Source organism: Myiozetetes cayanensis, unplaced genomic scaffold, assembly GCF_022539395.1.
Source record: "Myiozetetes cayanensis isolate MyiCay16 unplaced genomic scaffold, myiCay2020 scf26, whole genome shotgun sequence".
NCBI classification, from domain to species: Eukaryota; Metazoa; Chordata; class Aves; order Passeriformes; family Tyrannidae; genus Myiozetetes; species Myiozetetes cayanensis.
The window spans coordinates 2596718-2614740 of NW_026087477.1; the positions used below are offsets into that span (position 1 = coordinate 2596718).

The 18023-nt window shown below is 54.0% G+C and overlaps 1 protein-coding gene across 1 annotated transcript in view; it reads right to left on the bottom strand.

Annotated features, from left to right (window-relative positions):
* Window positions 1-666: 666 nt before the first annotated feature.
* Window positions 667-18023, bottom strand: part of DYSF (dysferlin) — a 68352-nt gene continuing 50995 nt past the window's right edge. Inside the window, 9 exon segments of the mRNA XM_050321026.1 lie at window positions 667-1121; window positions 7168-7315; window positions 7680-7789; window positions 8677-8855; window positions 9159-9258; window positions 14825-14966; window positions 15538-15633; window positions 15836-15924; window positions 17025-17164. Of these exon segments, the coding sequence (XP_050176983.1) occupies window positions 1083-1121; window positions 7168-7315; window positions 7680-7789; window positions 8677-8855; window positions 9159-9258; window positions 14825-14966; window positions 15538-15633; window positions 15836-15924; window positions 17025-17164 (1043 nt within the window). The 3' untranslated portion in view covers window positions 667-1082.

The following is an 18023-nucleotide window of genomic DNA, read 5'->3' on the forward strand; positions in this document are numbered from 1 at the left end:
GGTCTCCAACCTGACCCAAACCCCCCTGGGAGCTCAGCTGGTGATCCCAGAATTCCAGAGCCGAGGGAGCAGCCCTGGGATTCACCACAACCCTCCCTGGGCACGTTCCAGGGGGACATTCCAGCAGTTTTCCAGCTCCTCCAGCTCGGGGGGCTGAGCCCAAACACAACGGGGGTGTCAAAAGCTCAGCCCCAGGAAATCAGGAAAGGGCAGGAAATAAAAGGGAATCAAAGAAAAGGAAAGAATATTTTATGAATTAAAATTAAATACAATACAAGGAAATAAAACTAAAGGAATTGAGAGGAAATGAAATAAAAAGGGAAATAAAATAAAAGAAAATGAAATAAAATATGCACTAAAGTAAATGAAATAAAGAAAATAAAAGCAAAATTAAAAAAAAATAGAAGAAAATGAAACAAAATATGAACTAAAGTAAAATGAAAAAAATGAAATAAAGTAAAATGAACTAATAAAATAAAGAAAATAAAAATAAAACAAAACAACAAAATAAAAATAAAAATAAAAAAATAAAATGAAATAAAATTAACTAAAGTAAAATGAACTAAATTGTAATTAAAAAAGAAAATAAAAACAAAAATAAAATGAACTAAAGTAAAATGAACTAAAATTTAATAAAATAAAGAAAATAAAAACAATACCCAAAAAAATAAAAATAAAATGAAATGAAATAAAATATGAACTAAAATTAAATACAATGAAATAAAATTAAGAAAATAAAAATGAAATTAAAAACAAACAAAAAAACCTAAAGTAAAATGAAATAAAACAAAATAAAACAAAGCAAAATAAAATAAAATATAACAAAACAAAATAAAGTAAAACAAACCAATGCCAAATAAACTAAAATAAACCAAGACCAAATCAAATCCCATGAGCCAGAGCAGGGCGGCCGGGTGCAGGTGCTGGGGACGCTCCCGGTGGATTCTCCAGCTGGGAATTGCTGTGTCCATGCTGGGAGCAGTTCAGGCCTGGGGGGGGCAGTTCCTTCTCCACGTGCTGAGGGATCCAGAGCCAGCAGTGCTTCCCAAAATCCCGGCCCCGGAGCCTGCAGGTGTCCCAGCTCAGCTGAAAGGCTTCACCAGTTTCATGGCAGCGTAGTTCTGGCAGGGAGAACAGGGAGGAGCCGTGGGAATGGGACACGGATTCCTCCAGGGCACAGGGATGGCCCTGTCCTAATCCCAACCCACGGGGACAAGCAGGAAAAATCCCATTCCCACTTAAGAGGAGGGGAAAAACCCTCTCAAAGCAGCTTTTCCTGTCTCCAGGAGCAGCTCCTGGTCAGAAATGGTCCCTTCCAACCCCAGCCATCCCAGGATCCAACAGGCCCCAACACCAGGAGTCGCTCCTGGATTTTGGCTTCTCCTCCCAGCAGTTCTTGAGATGAATTTCCAGCTCCTTAAACCCTGGGAAGGGCTTTGGCACCTCCCCAGCAGCACCAGCCCAGGGCCCAGAGGGGCAGGAGGCACTTCCAGCCATCTGTGCCTCCTCCTCTCCCCTGGATCCCGCTGCTCCTTCCCCTCCAGTGCTTCCCACAAACCCCCAGGCTGGATTCACCACCCAAACCCCGACCTTGCATCCTGCCAGCTCCTTCTTCCCACACTCCCCCAGAACTGGTGACCTCACCCACTCTTCCCGCTGAGCTGGACCCTTCGGAAAAGGTCCTTGAGCATCCCCAGGACTTTTCCGGAGAGCAGAGCTTTCCACAGGCCTGGAATCACTCCAGGAAGCAGAGGAGGGCTCTCCAGCCCTGTCCCATCCTCATTAACTCCAAGTCCAAACCCAGCCTGCAGCTCCCTGGAACGTCTCCAGAGGCTCTGCCAAAGGCAGGGAAGCCAAACCCACTCTGGATTTTTATCCCTGCCACTTCAGCACCGTCCCCATGATCACCACGGACACGGCCCCAGGTGCCACATCCACAGGATTTTTGGACACTTCCAGGGCTGGGGACTCCAAACCTCCCTGGGCAGCCCCTGCCAAGGCCTGAGCACTCTTTCCAGGAGGGAATTTTCCATATTATCCAACCTGAGCCTCCCCTGGCACAGCTGGAGGCCGTTCCCTCTCCTCCTGTCCCTGTTCCCTGGGAGCAGAGTCCGACCCCCACCCTGGTTCCAACCTCCTTCCAGGGAATTTGAGGGATCCAGAGGGTTCCCCCTGAGCCTCCTTTTCTCCAGGCTGAGCCCCCCCAGCTCCCTCAGCCCCTCCTGCTGCTCCAGCCCCTTCCCAGCTCCGTTCCCTTCCCTGCACTCGCTCCAGCCCCTCCGGGTCTCTCCTGTGAGGGGCCCAAAACCAACCCCAGAATTCCAGGGCCCTCAACAGTGCCCAGCACAGGGAGAAGTTTAGGGCTGACATGGAAAATGGGGTGTCACATGTGGAGTTCAGCCTTTTTTCCACAGAATTCCTTCCTTAAGAGAAGACACAGCAGTGCCATGATCAGGAATAATCTGTTCTAACCCCCCTCACCAAACCACAGTGACACACAGCCCAAAATGCACATTTAGGACATTTGGGAAGAGCCACAGTTAAAGCAGCTCTGATCCCACCCCCACCACGACCTGCACAGTTTGGAAGCCCCTCCTCCCATTCCATACCTGGAACAGGATTTTCCACCACTCCTAAAAAAACACCAAACTGGAAACAAATCCCAGGGCGAGATATGGGGAGAAATGGGGGGGAAAAGACACAAAAACCCCTAAAAACCAGCCAACCACTGCCTGAGCAGAAGCATCCCCATGAATTACAACATGGAGCAGCTTCTCCGGCGCTTTTCCAACCAGGATTTCTAATAATGCCATAAATCCAGTGGGGGCAGTTTCCCAGAAGTCATTAAAAAGCCCCCAGTGACAAATAACCTCGGAATTAACGATCCATCATCTGTCCCTCCAAGTCCAGCCTCCCAAACGCTCCCGGTTTTTGGGATTGGACCCGTTGTGTCCTGGGAGGGAGGAGTTTTGCGCCCAGGGCTGAATTTGGGATCAGCAAGTGTGGAAAGCCGAGCAGGATCATCACTCAGGGAGGGGGAATTGGGATCAGCGGCCACGGGAGCAGCGCTGGGATCATGGAACAACTTCCCAGGGCTCCCGAGTGCAGTCACATCCAGCTGGAAGCACAGCTGGATTTTGCTGTGGTGGGAGCCACTCAAATCTTCCCAACAATCATCATTTTGGGGAGATGCTTCAGTGTATTCCCAAAATGTTATGGATTTATATTCCCTACACTTTATGTCACAGCCAGGCTGGACAGGACTTGGAGCAGCCTGGGATGGTGGGAGGTGTTCCTGGGTGGGATTTAAGGTCCCCTCCAACCCAAACCATTCCATGATTCCATGGCACTCCACATCCAGCCCAAGGTGTTCACTCAGCCATTCCCACAGCAGAAGGGAGAGCTCCACTTAGCCATGGAAATGTTGGAATTGGTGGGATTTAAGGTCCCCCCTCAAGCCAAACCAGTCTGGGATTCTGGGATTCTGTCAGCTCCAGCTCCACCCTCTGCTCCTGCCCAGCAGGGATCAGTTATGGATTCACTGTGGGGTGGTTTGGAAAAGTCCAGTGACTTTGCTGGAATTTTCATCCAACATTTCCCTGGGTGAGTGGAGCTCTCCCTTCTGCCTGGGGAATGGCTGGGTGAACGTCTTGGGCTGGATGGGAGGTCAGAAGAAGAAGGATCATGGAATCATGGAATGGTTTGGGTTGGGAGGGACCTTAAATCCCACCCAGGGACACCTCCCACTATCCCAGGTTGCTCCAACCTGGCCTGGGGCACTTCCAGGGATGGGGCAGCCACAGCTGCTCTGGGCAACCAATATCCTGTAGGAAAACATTCCATCTCCATCCTAGGACATCTCCAGCAGCAACAACTCCACCACAACCTTTGGCTCGTTATTCCAATGGTTAATTATCCTTCATCTCACAAATTATCCCCCAATTCCCACTGGAACAGCTCCTCCACCTCCAACCCCCAGCTACGGGATCTCATTATGATTTTCCTCTTCTTTAAGGAAGCTCCTGATGTCAAGTGAAATCTTAAGGACAATCCAAGGAAATCCCACAGGAAATCTCCAGGGAATGCTGCTCCTGGTTTTTACAGACCTTGATCCCAACCAGTCTCCAGGGAAACCTAAAGCAGAGCAGTCACCTGGCCCTGAGGGTGGGTGGAAGAGCCCAGGAATAAATTCAGGGCCTCAAAATATCAGATTTTCAATATTTTCCCCCATTTTTGTAGAACTGGACCATTTTTGGGATGGAAATGTGCAGTTCCAGGCAGTTTTCCACCCAAAACCAATCAGGTTTTCGGTTGGAATTGGCTCTTCCCCACTAAACTGAGATCTTCTGGAAGCAGTGGGGTTAGGGATGATTCCTTATGGATGTGGGCCTTGATTTCCCATCCTGGCCTACTCCCAGCATTCCATGGATCCTGATAAACCTCCTCTTCATCCCTGAGCCCTTCCATGCCCTTTCCCACTTCTCCATGTCTCCCCCTACTCCTTAAGAGACCCCAGATCCCTCCAGGGGACCCACAGCATATTCCCTGCCTGGAAAACAACTGGTTGCACAAAATTCTCCCGGGAAGAGAGTTGGAAGAGGATGCAAGAGGAGGAGAAGACGAATGGGAAGGTCTTTACTCCAGCCCATGATCCATCACGGTGTCCCGAGGACAATAGAACCACAGAGACCTCCCACAGGTTCCTGATCCCACGAGGCAGCTCCAAAGGCTCCCTTGAGCTTCCCTTCCCATCACCCACCACTTTTCCTGGGATGAGGTGGGCAGGATGCCCATAAGCCCCTCTGCCTGCAGAGTGGGAATTCCTCAGAATTCCAAGTAAACCCTGCTGTCCAGCGGGACCTGGAGCTGCTGCTGGGACACGAACCAGGACCAGCAGTGGGGAGGGGTTGGTTTTCCACGTATTTAATCAGGGATTAACAGTGAACCCTTCCAAAGGCCGGGATGCCGAGGGGATCCTTCCGAGCAAACCATGCCCAGATTTAGTCCCTGGTGGGAGGGGAAAGGAACTCAGAGACACAGGACCAGAGACCTCAAAAATTCTGGGGAATGAGGCCAAAGACACAAAGCCAGAGGAATTCCATGGAACGCGGCCCTGCTTTTCCAAAATAGCTCTGAAAACCCCCCAGGGTGAAACTCAACCCGGCCTTTAATTGGAAAACAGGGAGAAATCCCAAGGAGTGCCGGGTGGAATGCAAGCTCCTGAGGGGCTGACCCCATGGAAAGGGACCTGGAGCAGTTCCTGAAGGAATGACCCCATGGAAAGGGACCTGGAGCAGTTCCTGAAGGAATGACCCCATGGAAAGGGACCTGCAGCAGTTCCTGTGGGACTGACCCCATGGAAAAGTGACCCATGTCAGGGCAGTTCCTGAAGGAATCCCTCCCTGCCCTTATCCCATCCCATGGCCCTTAGTTCTATTTCCCCTTGTCCAGCTGGGAAGGGCAGGGATGGAGCAGCTTTGGGGTGTGCCTGGAACCAACCAGGGCCATCCCACTGCCAGGAATCCCCAGGAACTGCTCTCAATGCCCAAACCTGCACTTCCATAACTATTTCCTCCTTAATTTAACACCTCCAGAATCGTTTCTCCAGCAGCAGGATCCCAACCCTCCCCATGGATATGGGGATGGAGAGATGGGGAGAGCCATGACCTAATCCCAACCCCTTTCCCTCCATGGGAACAACCTCCCTGCATGAATTCCCATCATCTGAAAGCGATTACAATCCTGAGGAGAAATCCCCTCCCCTCACTTTTCCACAGGAGCAGCTCCATCCTCTCCCAAGAAGTTATAAATTCCCTCAATGAGGCTTTTTATTTAAGTGGCAGAATTTGTGGAGTGCTGGGAAAAAGAAGAGGGAGTGTTTTCCTTATCAGTCAGAGAGGAGGGAAAGGTTTCCAAGAGCCCTTCTTTGAACTGTTGCAGTGCTGAGGAAACAGAGGAGGATGCAGAACTCCCTCCAGAGCCAAACTGGCAGCTCAGGCCTCTGTCCTGGATTTATTTTGTTCTGCCAGAGGCAAAAAGGAGCTACTTGGGTGAGGAATGAGGTGCAAACCCTGCCCCTGATTTCAGCCCCTGGTGGGGCGTGCTCCGAGCTCTGACAGCAAGGGACAACCTTCCCCACTTCCCAGGAACTCCTCCAGCTTTAAACAATCACTAACTCCAGCTGTTCCCACTGCTCAGCCCCCTAAAATCCCTGGATTGCCAATCCTGCTCCCACCAAACTCACAAGATCCCCAACAGCAGCTGCTCCAGCCTCTCTGAGACCATCAATGAACCTCAGCGTCATCAGACTGACCCCATGGAAGGGACCATGGAACAGTTCCTGAAGGATTGACCCCATGGAAGGGACCATGGAGCAGTTCCTGAAGGATTGACCCAATGGAAGGGACCATGGAACAGTTCCTGAAGGACTAACCCCATGGAAGGGACCATGGAACAGTTCCTGAAGGAATGACCCCATGGAAGGGACCCCCATTGGAAACATGGACACAAAGAGGGGAGAACCTTGGGGTCAGCCTGCAGGAGGGGTCTGGAATGGAATGGTTTAGGCTGGAAAAGCCCTCTGAGATCCTTGAGTCCAACCAGCCCCCAGCACTGCCAAGGCCAGCCCTGACCATGTCCCCAAGTGCCACATCCACAGGGATTTTAAATCCCTCCAGGGGTGGGGACTCCACCACCTCCCTGGGCAGCCCCTTCCAAGGCCTGACAACCTTCTCCAGGAGGAAATTCCTCCTGATGTCCAACCTGAGCCTCCCCTGGCACAGCTGGAGGTCATCTCCTCTTGTCCTGTCTCCTGTCACTTATTCCCAACTCCCCCCAGCTCCCCCCTCCTGTCAGGGAGTTGCAGAGCCAGAAGGTCCCCCCTGAGCCTCCTTTTCTCCAGGCTGAGCCCCCCCAGCTCCCTCAGCCCCTCCTGCTGCTCCAGCCCCTTCCCAGCTCCGTTCCCTTCCCTGCACACGCTCCAGCCCCTCCGGGTCCTTCTTAGCAATGATCCAAACCCAAACCGCCTTTGACACCCCCCACAATCCCCCAAGTTGTTCCTCAGGGACCAGCACTGGATTTTCCAGCCCCCTGCACTGGAGCCACCCCCCACACCCTGGGGGATCTCCCCTGACCCTGCCCAGCCCCTCGACCCCCACCCCTCGGTACCGGGAAGGCGTAGATGAAGATTCCCAGGAAGAGCAGCAGGATGAAGAGGATGATGAACAGGATCAGCATCCACTTGTACCTCCTCCACAGGATGTACTTGAGGGTCTTGTAGGGGGAGGTGAACCACAGGAAGGAGGTCTCGGGGCGCCTGGAGCCGGGAAAAGTTCAGAGCTTCACCCTCCTGGATCCCGAATCCCAGCAGTGAGGCCTGAGAGCCCACATCCCTCTGGGAATGAACCACTCATGGCCTTCCTGGTGGTCCAAACCAGCTGCCCATCCCACCTGGAGTGTCCTGGTTCCTCCATCCCTCTGGGAATGTCCCCCCAGCATCCTCCCTGGTGCTCCAGCCCAGCCTCCCAGTGCCCCTGGACTGTCCCAGCTCCTCCATCCCTCTGGGAATGTCCCCACAGTGCATCCTCCCTGGTGCTCCAGCCCAGCCCAGCTGGGCACCCAGAACCCCCATTTGCCCCCCGTGCCCCGGGGGGTTGATTTTGCCCTGGGGGTGTCCTCACTTGGGGTCCTCCAGCCGGGGGTTCATGTTGGGCTCGTCCCGGCCCAGCCCAGCCGGGCGCTCCTCGTGCTCCTGCTCGGCCACGATCTCCAGAGTCATCTCCAGCTTGCCCTGGGAGGGGGGACGGGCAGAGCACAGTTAGAATCCCAAAAAAAAGAGGGGAGGGGTGAGAAAGGGGTGGTGGGAGGTGGAAAACACGGATTGGGGGAAGAAAATCCACTTGGAGCAAAGCCCGGAAACCACCCACGAGGAAAGCAGGAAGAGTCCAGAGATCCCTCAGTGGCCACTGGGGATACCCCAGGGGATCCCAAATGTCCCTGACACCCAGGTTTTGGAAGCTACAGAATCACTGAGCTTGGAAAAGACCTCCAAGATCATCGAGTCCAAGCTGTGACCGGTCACCACCGTGTCAACCAGACCACGGCACCGAGTCCGGCCTTTCCTGATTCCCTCCTTCCTGATTCCCCTGAACCAAACTCAGGGTTGGTTTTTGTGGAATGGCTCCATTCCCCGCCTGGACTCCTTTACCTGGATGGAAGCACCACCAAACCCTCGACCAGGACACATTTCCATGCACCAAAATGGGACATCTGGAGCCTTTCCCTGGTGCTTCTCCGGGATCACCAGGAACGGGTGTGACACAGGGTCAGATCCGGTGGCACATTCCAAAACCCACAGTCAAAAAAATCCCACAACCCAAGCAAAGGGAAAATTTACAGCCCAAATCTTCATTTTATGCCCTGACTGTGACATCCTGCAGGTGCTTGGCCCGGACACCTCCCTCCTCAAAGCTTCCAGGGAATCCTGGAATGGTTTGGCTTGGGAAGGACCTTAAGGATCATCCCATTCTAGACCATACAGGTGTCGAGTTCCACCCCTTGCCACGGGCAGGGACACCTCCCACTATCCCAGGCTGCTCCAAGCCCCATCCAGCCTGGCCTGGGACACCTCCAGGGATGGGGGTTTGGGGTGAATCCCACATGGAGGGGCCTCCTCACCGCCAGGATCTTCTTCTGGTCCTGCTCAGCCCCACAGGGCCACCAGCCCTTGACAGTTTTCTGCTCAAAGAGCGACACAAAGCGGCTGGAGGACCCCGTGTCGTCCAGGAGCTCCAGCGAGCACTTCTCAGCCGTCTTGGCAGGTCTGGGCATCCTGTTGAGATCCATCTGGATGGAGCCTGGAAGGAGGCATGTCACAGGTGGGACACCTCAGCGTAAAGGTCCTTAAAAATGGGGACACTTCCCCTGAGGACTCTCCCCTTGTGGCACCTTCCTGATCTCAGGGAGTTTGGGCCACCCAGACCACCCAGCTCCAAACCACGACCTCCCCTAGCCCAGGTTGCTCCAAGCCCCGTCCAACCTGGCCTAGGGCACTTCCAGGGATCCAGGGGCAGCCACAGCTTTTCCAGGCCCCGTTTTCCAGGAATTTTTCCCTTCCTGCTGCCCCAGGAGGGATGGAATCAACACCCCCCCCAACTCACCCAAATAGTCATCGAAGGAGAACTTGTCGTTGTCCCAGATCTGCAGGATCAGCTGTGGGGGGATCTTGTTTTCTGTCTTGTCCAAGCTCCAGAAATGCTCCTAAAATCCCACCAGGCAAGAAATAAAAGGACTGTTAGAGGGGGTGGGCAGAACCTGGTTCCTCTCATCCCAGGGAAATCCTGGCAGTCCTGGTGTGTCCTGCTCTGGCTCTGCAGGGCTGGAGCCGCAGGGCCTCGGGCTCTGAGCAGCTCTTGGATGCTCAGGAAAAGCCAGGATGCCTCTGGAAGGTGAGTTATCACCGATTTATGCCTTCATTTACTGACAGTATTTTAGCAAAGGGGCTCCCTCAGCTCTCAAATAGGATCCTGTGGAGTGACAGCACCATATTCCCACAATTCCAGTGAGGATTGGTGACTCTCCAAGGTGAAGAGGTCCCTTCCCAATCAATTCACCCTGTGATTCCATGATATTTGTTACCCATCTGAGTTCAAGAAAGGAGAGACTCAGAGCTGTCAGAATCATGGAATCATGGAATGGTTCATGTTGGAAGGGACCTTAAATCCTACCCAGTCCCAACCAGGGACACCTTCCACCAGCCCGGGTTGCTCCAGCCTGGCCTTGGACACTTCCAGGGATCCAGAGGCAGCCACAGCTTCTCTGCCCAACCTGTGCCAGGGCCTCCCCACCCTCCCAGCCAGCAATTCCTTCCCAGTATCCCATCTGTCCCTGCCCTCTGGCAGTGGGAAGCCATTCCCTGTGTGCTGTCCCTCCATGCCTTGTCCCCAGTCCCTCTCCAGCTCTCCTGGAGCCCCTTTAGGCCCTGCCAGGGGCTCTCAGGTGTCCCTGGAGCCTTCTCTTCTCCAGGCTGGACATTCCCAGGTCATCCATGAGTTCTGGATGCCAGAGTAAGGAATGGCCTGGGCACAGCACCCTGTGTGATCTCAGCAATAGGATGAGGCAGCAGCTTCTGCTTCCTGGAGAGGAGATGATTGACCAAACCCCGAGGGGTTGGCAGCTCCACAGCCACTCCAGTGAGTGGGTCCCCAGCAAGGCAGGTGCTCTGCATTCCCAAAAAGCCACTCAGGGGGAATATTGGCCTTTGGATCTCCCTGGGAAGGAGGGTTTGAATCCCCCTGCGGTGACACCGAGCCCGTGGCCACACCGTGCCAGTGGCTGTGGGATCTGTGCCCACACCACAACTGCCTGTTTATGTGGGTGAAACTGGGGATATTCCCTAATCCCACTTCTGGGATGCCTGGGAGTTAGGAATAAGAATCCCAGAGTCACTGAGCTTGGGGAAGAGCTCCAGAGCCATGGAATCCCCCCTGTGCCCCATCCCCACCTTGTCCCCAGCCCAGAGCACTGAGTGTCACAGCCAGGCCTGCCTGGGACACCTCCAGGGCTGGGCACTCCAAACCTCCCTGGGCAGCCCCTGCCAGGGCCTGACCACCCTTTCCAGGGAGAAATTCCTGCTGATGTCCAAAAAGGAGCGTTAGGACAGAAGGAGAGAGACCAAAGCACTCCCAGACCCAGGGTTTGTTATTCCTGGCTCTGCAAAGAGGAGGCAGAGTCAGGGCAGGATTCCTGACACCCCTCCCAGGGGTATCCTGGTGGCAATTCCTCCCTCCACGCTCCTGCACTGGGGAAGTGTCAGAAAGGAGCAGATTTAATTAAACCCAGGAAACCCCAGCACTGTTCCTGACCCCATAAATCCACTGCAGTGGCTACAACTCGGATTCATTCCGTGATCCAATATTAAATAAAACAGAAGGGAAAACGTGTCACACTCCAGGAGAACATAAATATTCCAGCTGGGACATTGTGGGCAGTTAAATCCCCCTGGAATTTGTTTCATTTAGGAGCTCCCCCTGGATGGTTGGATTTCACTGTAGCTCCATTCCCTGCCTGGTTGGGGGAAAACGGGCCAGGAATTTTGCACTGGAGCGTTTTATTCCTGTGCTTTAAATCTTTTACAATCCAGAAATGCCAAATGAAGTCGATGGAAAGTTCCCTCTCTCCCCCTGTGCTGACTGCAGTGTGTCAGCATGGATGTTTTTCCAAGGGGGTGCTGGGAGTGGGATGTTTTCCCAGTTTTCCCAGTCATTGGAAGTTAAAGCTGCTCCAAAGGGGGAAGAGTTTCTGGTGATTCCTCCCTTTCCCAGATATTGGGGCCTTCATGGCAGGAGGGCTGTCAGTCACCCAGAGGAGAAACTCCCCAGGAAACACATCCCCAGGGCCAAAGGTGGTGGGATGACCTCACCAGGGGTTGGAAAGGTCCATCTGGGGTCTGGGAGGTGGAAGAATTCCCATCTCCAAGGTGTTTTGTTCACCTGCTCATTGTCCCCTGCTGGATCCTGGAATGGTTTGGGTGGGAAGGACCTTAAGTCAGGAGGGGGCAGAAGGGGAAGAGAGTTGTGGGCAGAGGGGGGTGGGGATGTTTCACACTCATGAACAACACGGAGGGGAGAGGGAAAAATCCACTCCTGTTCTTGGGAAGTGTTGACAGGGCTGTGTTTCTGCTGGGCTGGTTTTGTGCTGCAGGATGCAGAGCAAAGGGAGCCCCTGATTTCTGGGAGGGCAGGAGGCCCCAGAGTGTTTGCACCCAAAATCTGGTCCTGCTTCAAGTTGTGCCTGTGGGAGGGCAGCAGGTCCCTCATCCTCTCCTCCTGTCCCTGTTCCCTGGGAGCAGAGCCTGACCCCCCCCCAGTTCCCCCTCCTGTCAGGGAGTTGCAGAGCCAGAAGGTCCTCCCTGAGCCTCCTTTTCTCCAGGCTGAGCCCCCCCAGCTCCCTCAGCCCCTCCTGCTGCTCCAGCCCCTTCCCAGCTCCGTTCCCTTCCCTGCACTCGCTCCAGCCCCTCCGTGTCCTTCCTGCCACGATGGTCCCAGACCGGGACACGGCACATTCCATCTGCTCTGACATTCCCTGCCCACCCTTTCCTGCCCTACAGAACCTCCTGAACTCGGCCCTGGCAGCTGCACTCGGCTGCTGCTGCAACTGGGACGTGAAGCTGAACGTTCCAAATCAATTCCACGCCTTTTCCAGCTCGGGGTGCCTGAGGGATGTGGGGGCTGAGCCCTCCCTGCGCCCAGAGATTCCCATCCAGCCCACCTGGGAATGCCCTCGTGGCTGTGCCAGGACCATCTGATAACCCTGCAAGAGCTGAGACCTGCCAGGCTCAGCCCTGGGGATCTAAAGCTGGAACTTCTGGTTTAAGTTGGATTTGGGGAAAATTCCCTCCTGGGAAGAGTTGTCCAGCCCTGGCAGGGGTGGATCCCCATCCCTGGGGGATTTAACAGCCCTGCAGATGTGGCACCTGGGGACATGGTCAGGGGTGGCCCTGGCAGTGCTGGGGATGGCTGGATCATCAAATCTTAAGGGCACCAGCAGAGCTGGAGATGGACTGGGGACAAGGGATGGAGGGACAGGACACAGGGAATGGCTTCAGACTGGGAAAAAACAGAGATTTGAGTGGGATACTAGGGAGGAATTCCTTCCTGGGAGGGTGGTGAGGGGCTGGGATGGAATTCCCAGAGAAGCTGTGGGTGCTCCTGGATCCCTGGAAGTGTTCAAGGCCATGTTGGAGCAACCTGGGCTGGTGGAAGGTGTCCCTGCCCGTGGCAGGGGTGGCACCGGGTGGGCTTCATGGCCCCTTCCCACCCAAACCATCCCAGGATTCCATGAATTCCCAAAGGGGAACACGGGATGTGAGGACATGGATGGGCTCAATTCTGTCACTCCAGTGGCAGGGGGGTGCAACGAGACGGTCTTTCAGGTCCCTTCCCTCCCAAGCCATTCCACAATCCCGCAATTCCCGCTCCCTCCTGCCACCCCGAGGGGAGAGGGGAGGGAATCCCTGTGAGATCCAGCCCAGGCCCGGTGCAGGTGCCTTTTGAGCAGCTCCCAGTTTGCCCCGGGGGCGGTTTTGATTTAAATTCCACCTCGCAGGGCCTGCGTTTGCAGCAGCCCCTTTAACGAGCTCGGAGTTCAAACGGCACACGGGGAGATCAAAACCGAGGCCCCCGGACACAAAGCCCGGCTTTTCACTCATTAGTCCTGCCTTTCCACGGGGCTTTTACAAGCTGTTTATTTTCGGAGCCATGTGCTGGGAGGGGAAGCAATCTCGGCACAGTGGGATGGATCTGCTTAAAGGGTTTATAGGGGAGGGCTTGGCCGTTGCAGAGGGGGATAATTGGATGTAGAACACGCTGTTCCCGGGATTTGCTGAACATGAGGCGTGAAATGGGCACGGCTGGGATTCTGGCACTGCCTGCAGCTGCCCAGAGGGGCCTCTCTGGAAGCTGGGGATTGTCTGGGAGGGGGGATTGGCTGGGGGGTTTTTCCTGCCAAAGCCACGCACAGGAAGGAGGGCTGGGGGTGCCGGTGGGTTGGGGGATGGTCCCAGAGCAGTGGGACGACACTCATCCAATGAGGCTGAGCTCTCAGGAGCAAGGCAGGGAGCAGGGAGCATGGCATCACAGAATTCCTGGAATCATTTAGGCTGGAAAAGCCCTCCCAGCCCATGGAATCCCCCCTTGTTCCCCAGCCCAGAGCACTGAGTGCCACGGCCAGGCCTGCCCTCCAGGGCTGGGCACTCCAAACCTCCCTGGGCAGCCCCTGCCAAGGCCTGACCACCCTTTCCAGGGAGAAATTCCTGCTCATATGATGGGATCACACCTTCCTCAGGGGGTGAAGGCTCAGGGGTAGATGGCTGGAAGTGTCACAGAGCAGGACCAAGCCTCAGAAGACAGGAGTGTCCCTGCTGCCCACACAACCTCAGCAATCATGGCATCATGGAATGCTTTGGGTTGGAAGGGAGCTTCAAAGATCCTCCAACTCCAACCCCCTGGATCAGCACATTCCACTAGAATTCCCCTCCTCTTACTGCTTTCATCCTCCTAATCTCCAGGTGAGGAGCAGCAAACTTAAGGGAATAGATCTCCTTCCCCTGCAGCGTTCTATGTCCAATTTTCCCTAATTTCCATTATTTCCATAATTTCCACTATCCAATTTTCACTGGCATTATCCCACACATCCCAATTCCATCCCTGTTTCCTTCCCTCCACGAGATTCCCACATTTGACCATCCCATTGCAACAACTGATCCAAGGAATACCAGGAGCAGGAATCACATCCATTTGTAACTTCCCAAGTGAGGAACTCTCTATCAGACCAATCTTCTCCCTGAATCCCAGACCAAAGCTTCCCTTCCCATCAGGGGTACATCCCAACCCGTGTTCCCCTCAGGAATTTGGAGGCAGCCCCTTCCTTTCCCTCCTCTTTAGCCCATCTGGGAAGTTCCTGTGCAGGAAGGCATCCCCAATTCCCTGGTGGAGGCCAGAGGTTCCCACCAAACCATCCCCATGGAAATGTCTTCTCCATACTAACCAAGCCACCTTGGAAGTTCACCTGGAGAGCCCTTGGCCACCAGTGCCCCAACATCCATCTTTCCCGGGTGGATCCACCTCTCCAAACCCCCCACACAAACCACCCCTAACTCTGACCCCACAAATGTGGATCCTTTACACCAAATTCCCACAGTCTGAGGTTCAAACAACACCAGGTAAAAGCTGAGCCTTGCACAGCTCCGGCTGTGAAGGTCTCAGACGCCACCTCCACCCCAGAATTCCCAGGAGAAGGCAGGAATTCCTCCCTCCAGGCCCCTCACCTTCCTTGCCACGTGGCACATCTGCTCGGCCGGGAGGTAATCGAAGGGGAAGACGAACCTCCAGTTGAAGTTGCCCTCTCCCCCCATGGACCTGTAGTGCACATCTGTCTTCTGCTTGTTCTCCTCGTGCCCCACCAGCCACCTGCAAAGCGCAGACAGAGCCCGTGGAAAACCGGGAACACGGTGAGGATTCGGGATGTGAGCGGGAAATGAGACATTCCTCATCCCTGCTGGGATTCCCTTTTCCCAGCTGAGCTCTGCAGCTGCTGGAGCTTTTAATTCCCTTTCCAGGAATTCCAAGGTGCTCCCCACTCTCAGGTCTCTACATGTCCATGTTGTCATGGGAGCACCCAAAAGATCCAAAGAAAAATGGTGTCCTTAAGCAGTTCTGAGCCCGGTGGAGACGTGACTTCCAAGAAAATGGATCTATCCATGGACAGGTTTGGCTCTATCCATGGACAGGTCTGGCTCTATCCATGGAGAGGTCTGGCTCTATCCATGGAGAGGGTGGATCCATGCCTGGAGACAACTGTATCCATGCATGGAGAGAATGGATCCATCCACGGAGAGGTGCGATGGTTCATCCAGCAGGATCCATGCCCACCCCAGCAGGATCCATGCCCACCTTGGCTGTGTTGCTCCAAGACCCGTTTTAACCCTTTCCCTGCTGTTCCAGCCCCGGAATCCGGGCTCCCTGGAGCGGGAGGGCTCACCCTTTGACGTAGATGTCGCTCATCTTCTCCCCGGTGATGCTCAGGTCGTCCAGGATCACGTCCTTGGTGTTCCAGATGATGCAGCGCAGGTAGAACCTGGAGCACCCGGAACAGCCGGCGTGAGGGGGGAACCTCAATCCCAATCCCACCTGGGCAGCTGCTCCTGCCCCAAACTGCCATTCCCTGGGGATGATCCCACAGGGAAGGTGAATCCCATCCCGCCTGGCACCTCCAAGCCCTCCCAGCTGCCCAAGGAGAAGGGGCTGGAGCGTCCTATCCCCCGGGAATGCCCCGTTACCTCTTGGCTTTGCGGGGGCTGATGTTGAAAGGGGGCCCGGGATGTCCCAGGGATTTCGGGAACAGATCCACCCACATCTGCAGCTTTCCCTGTGGGGAAAGAACAACCTGTGAAACCTGAGGAGCCTCCAAGCTGGGTCACCTGCCCCTCCTCGGGGACAGCCAGAGAATGCCAGGTGCTCCAGAATTCCCTCGATGAACGGGGAGGATTCCCTCGTGGAAAATAGAAAAGAGAATAGGACAAGGATAAAACAAAATGAAATAAAATAAAATAAAATATAAAATAGAATAGAATAAAATAAAATAAAGATAAAATAAAATATAAAATAAAATAGAATAGAATAAAATAAAATAAAAAAGAATAAAATAAAAGATAAAATAAAATAAAATAGAATAACATAAAACAGAATAAAAGATAAAATGAAATATAGATAAAATAAAATAATGGTAAAATAAAATAGAATAATGTAAAAGAGAATAAAATAAAATATAAAATAAAGATAAAGATAAAATAAAGATAAAATAAAGTAGAATATAAGAGAGAATAAAAGAGAATAAAATGAAATAAAATGAAATTAAGAGGAAATAGAATAGAATGGAATAGAACAGAATAAAATAAACATAAAATAAAGATAAAATAAAATAGACTAATATAAAAGAGAATAAAGGAGAATAAAATAACATAAAAATAAAATAAAACTAAGATAAAATAAAATAGAATAAAATAGAATAAAATAAAATAAAGATAAATTTAAAATAAAATAAAATAAAGATACAGATAAATTTCAAAGTGTGCGGCACAGCTGCTGCTGGAAAAGCCCACGGGAGGGTGGAATCGATGTCCCCAGACCCCATTTTCAGGACAGCCATGGCTGGGTTGAGCCCCACCCTGTGATAAGCAGAGCTCTGCTCCAGCCCACCCAGCTTCCCTCCCTGGGAATTCCCCAGTCCTGGCACAGGGACCCCTGGCAGTGGCCGAGGCTGGTGTCATGGCCTGTCCCCCCAGTGCCCCCAGTGCCCCGTGCCCATCCCACCTGCTCGATGCCAGGCTGCAGGGGGCTGGAATCCCTGTCCCCCAGTGCCCCCAGTGCCCCGTTGCCCCATCCCACCTGCTCGATGCCAGGCTGCAGGGGGCTGGAATCCCTGTCCCCAGTGCTCCCAGTGCCCCCAGTGCCCCGTGCCCATCCCACCTGCTCGATGCCAGGCTGCAGGGGGCTGAAGAGCCGCCGCGTCTCCACGTGCTCCGGCACCAGCCCCTGCTTCCTCAGGGCCAGCAGCGCCAGCTGCTCCTCCACCGGCCCCAGGTGGGGATTCGGGGGCTTCCCGTCCTCTGCCAGGGGGCAAAGAGCAGCGTCAATCCCATGGGAGGGGGTTGGGATGTCCCAGGGATCACCACCAGCCTCGCTGCAGCCGGAGCAGGAGGGGCAGAGCCCCCATTCCCAAACCCATCCCCACAAACCCTCCCGGGCACAGCCGTCCCACCCCATGGGCAAGTCCCATTGCCAGGCCCTTTTCCCACGGGCAAACCCCCACAGATGGGATAGGGACCTGCTGGGAGCCTCGTGTGACCACCCCCAAACCAGGGGAACAGCACAAGGACCAGGTTGAAGGGCATGGAAAGGAGACCCCAGGCTCGGATCCCACTCCGGGGTTCAGGGCTCCTAAAGCCATAGAAATTTGGGTGCAGGGTCCCCAGCAGCCCCCAATCCACGCTGCTGCTCTGCTGATATTCCCACCCCCACCAGAGGTTTGTCCCATCATTCCAGCCCATCCAGGATCTTCAGCTGGGCACAGGAATGAGCTCCCAAAGGGATCCCATTTCTTCTCTGCTGGGTTGGGGGTGAAGGACAGAAAGGAGAGCGGGAGGAAGGCCATGGAGACACCACCAGCACAGCTTGGTGGCTGATCCTGGTTCCACTTCCATCCCAGTCCCTGCTCTGCTCCTCCCTGCTCCCTCTGGGATATCTGTGGTCCTTCAAGGAAAGGGGCCAGGACGTGGCAGCCACAGTGAATAAAGACCTGGAAGCATCTCCTCCTCCTCACCTGCTCCAACCAGACCCTCACCCCGCCACAGACTGGCCAAGACTGCTCAGTCATGGACATTTCTGCCTTCTCTCCCCAGTCAGGATCCATCCATCCATCCACCCACCCATCCACCCACCCATCCATCCATCCACCCACCCACCCAT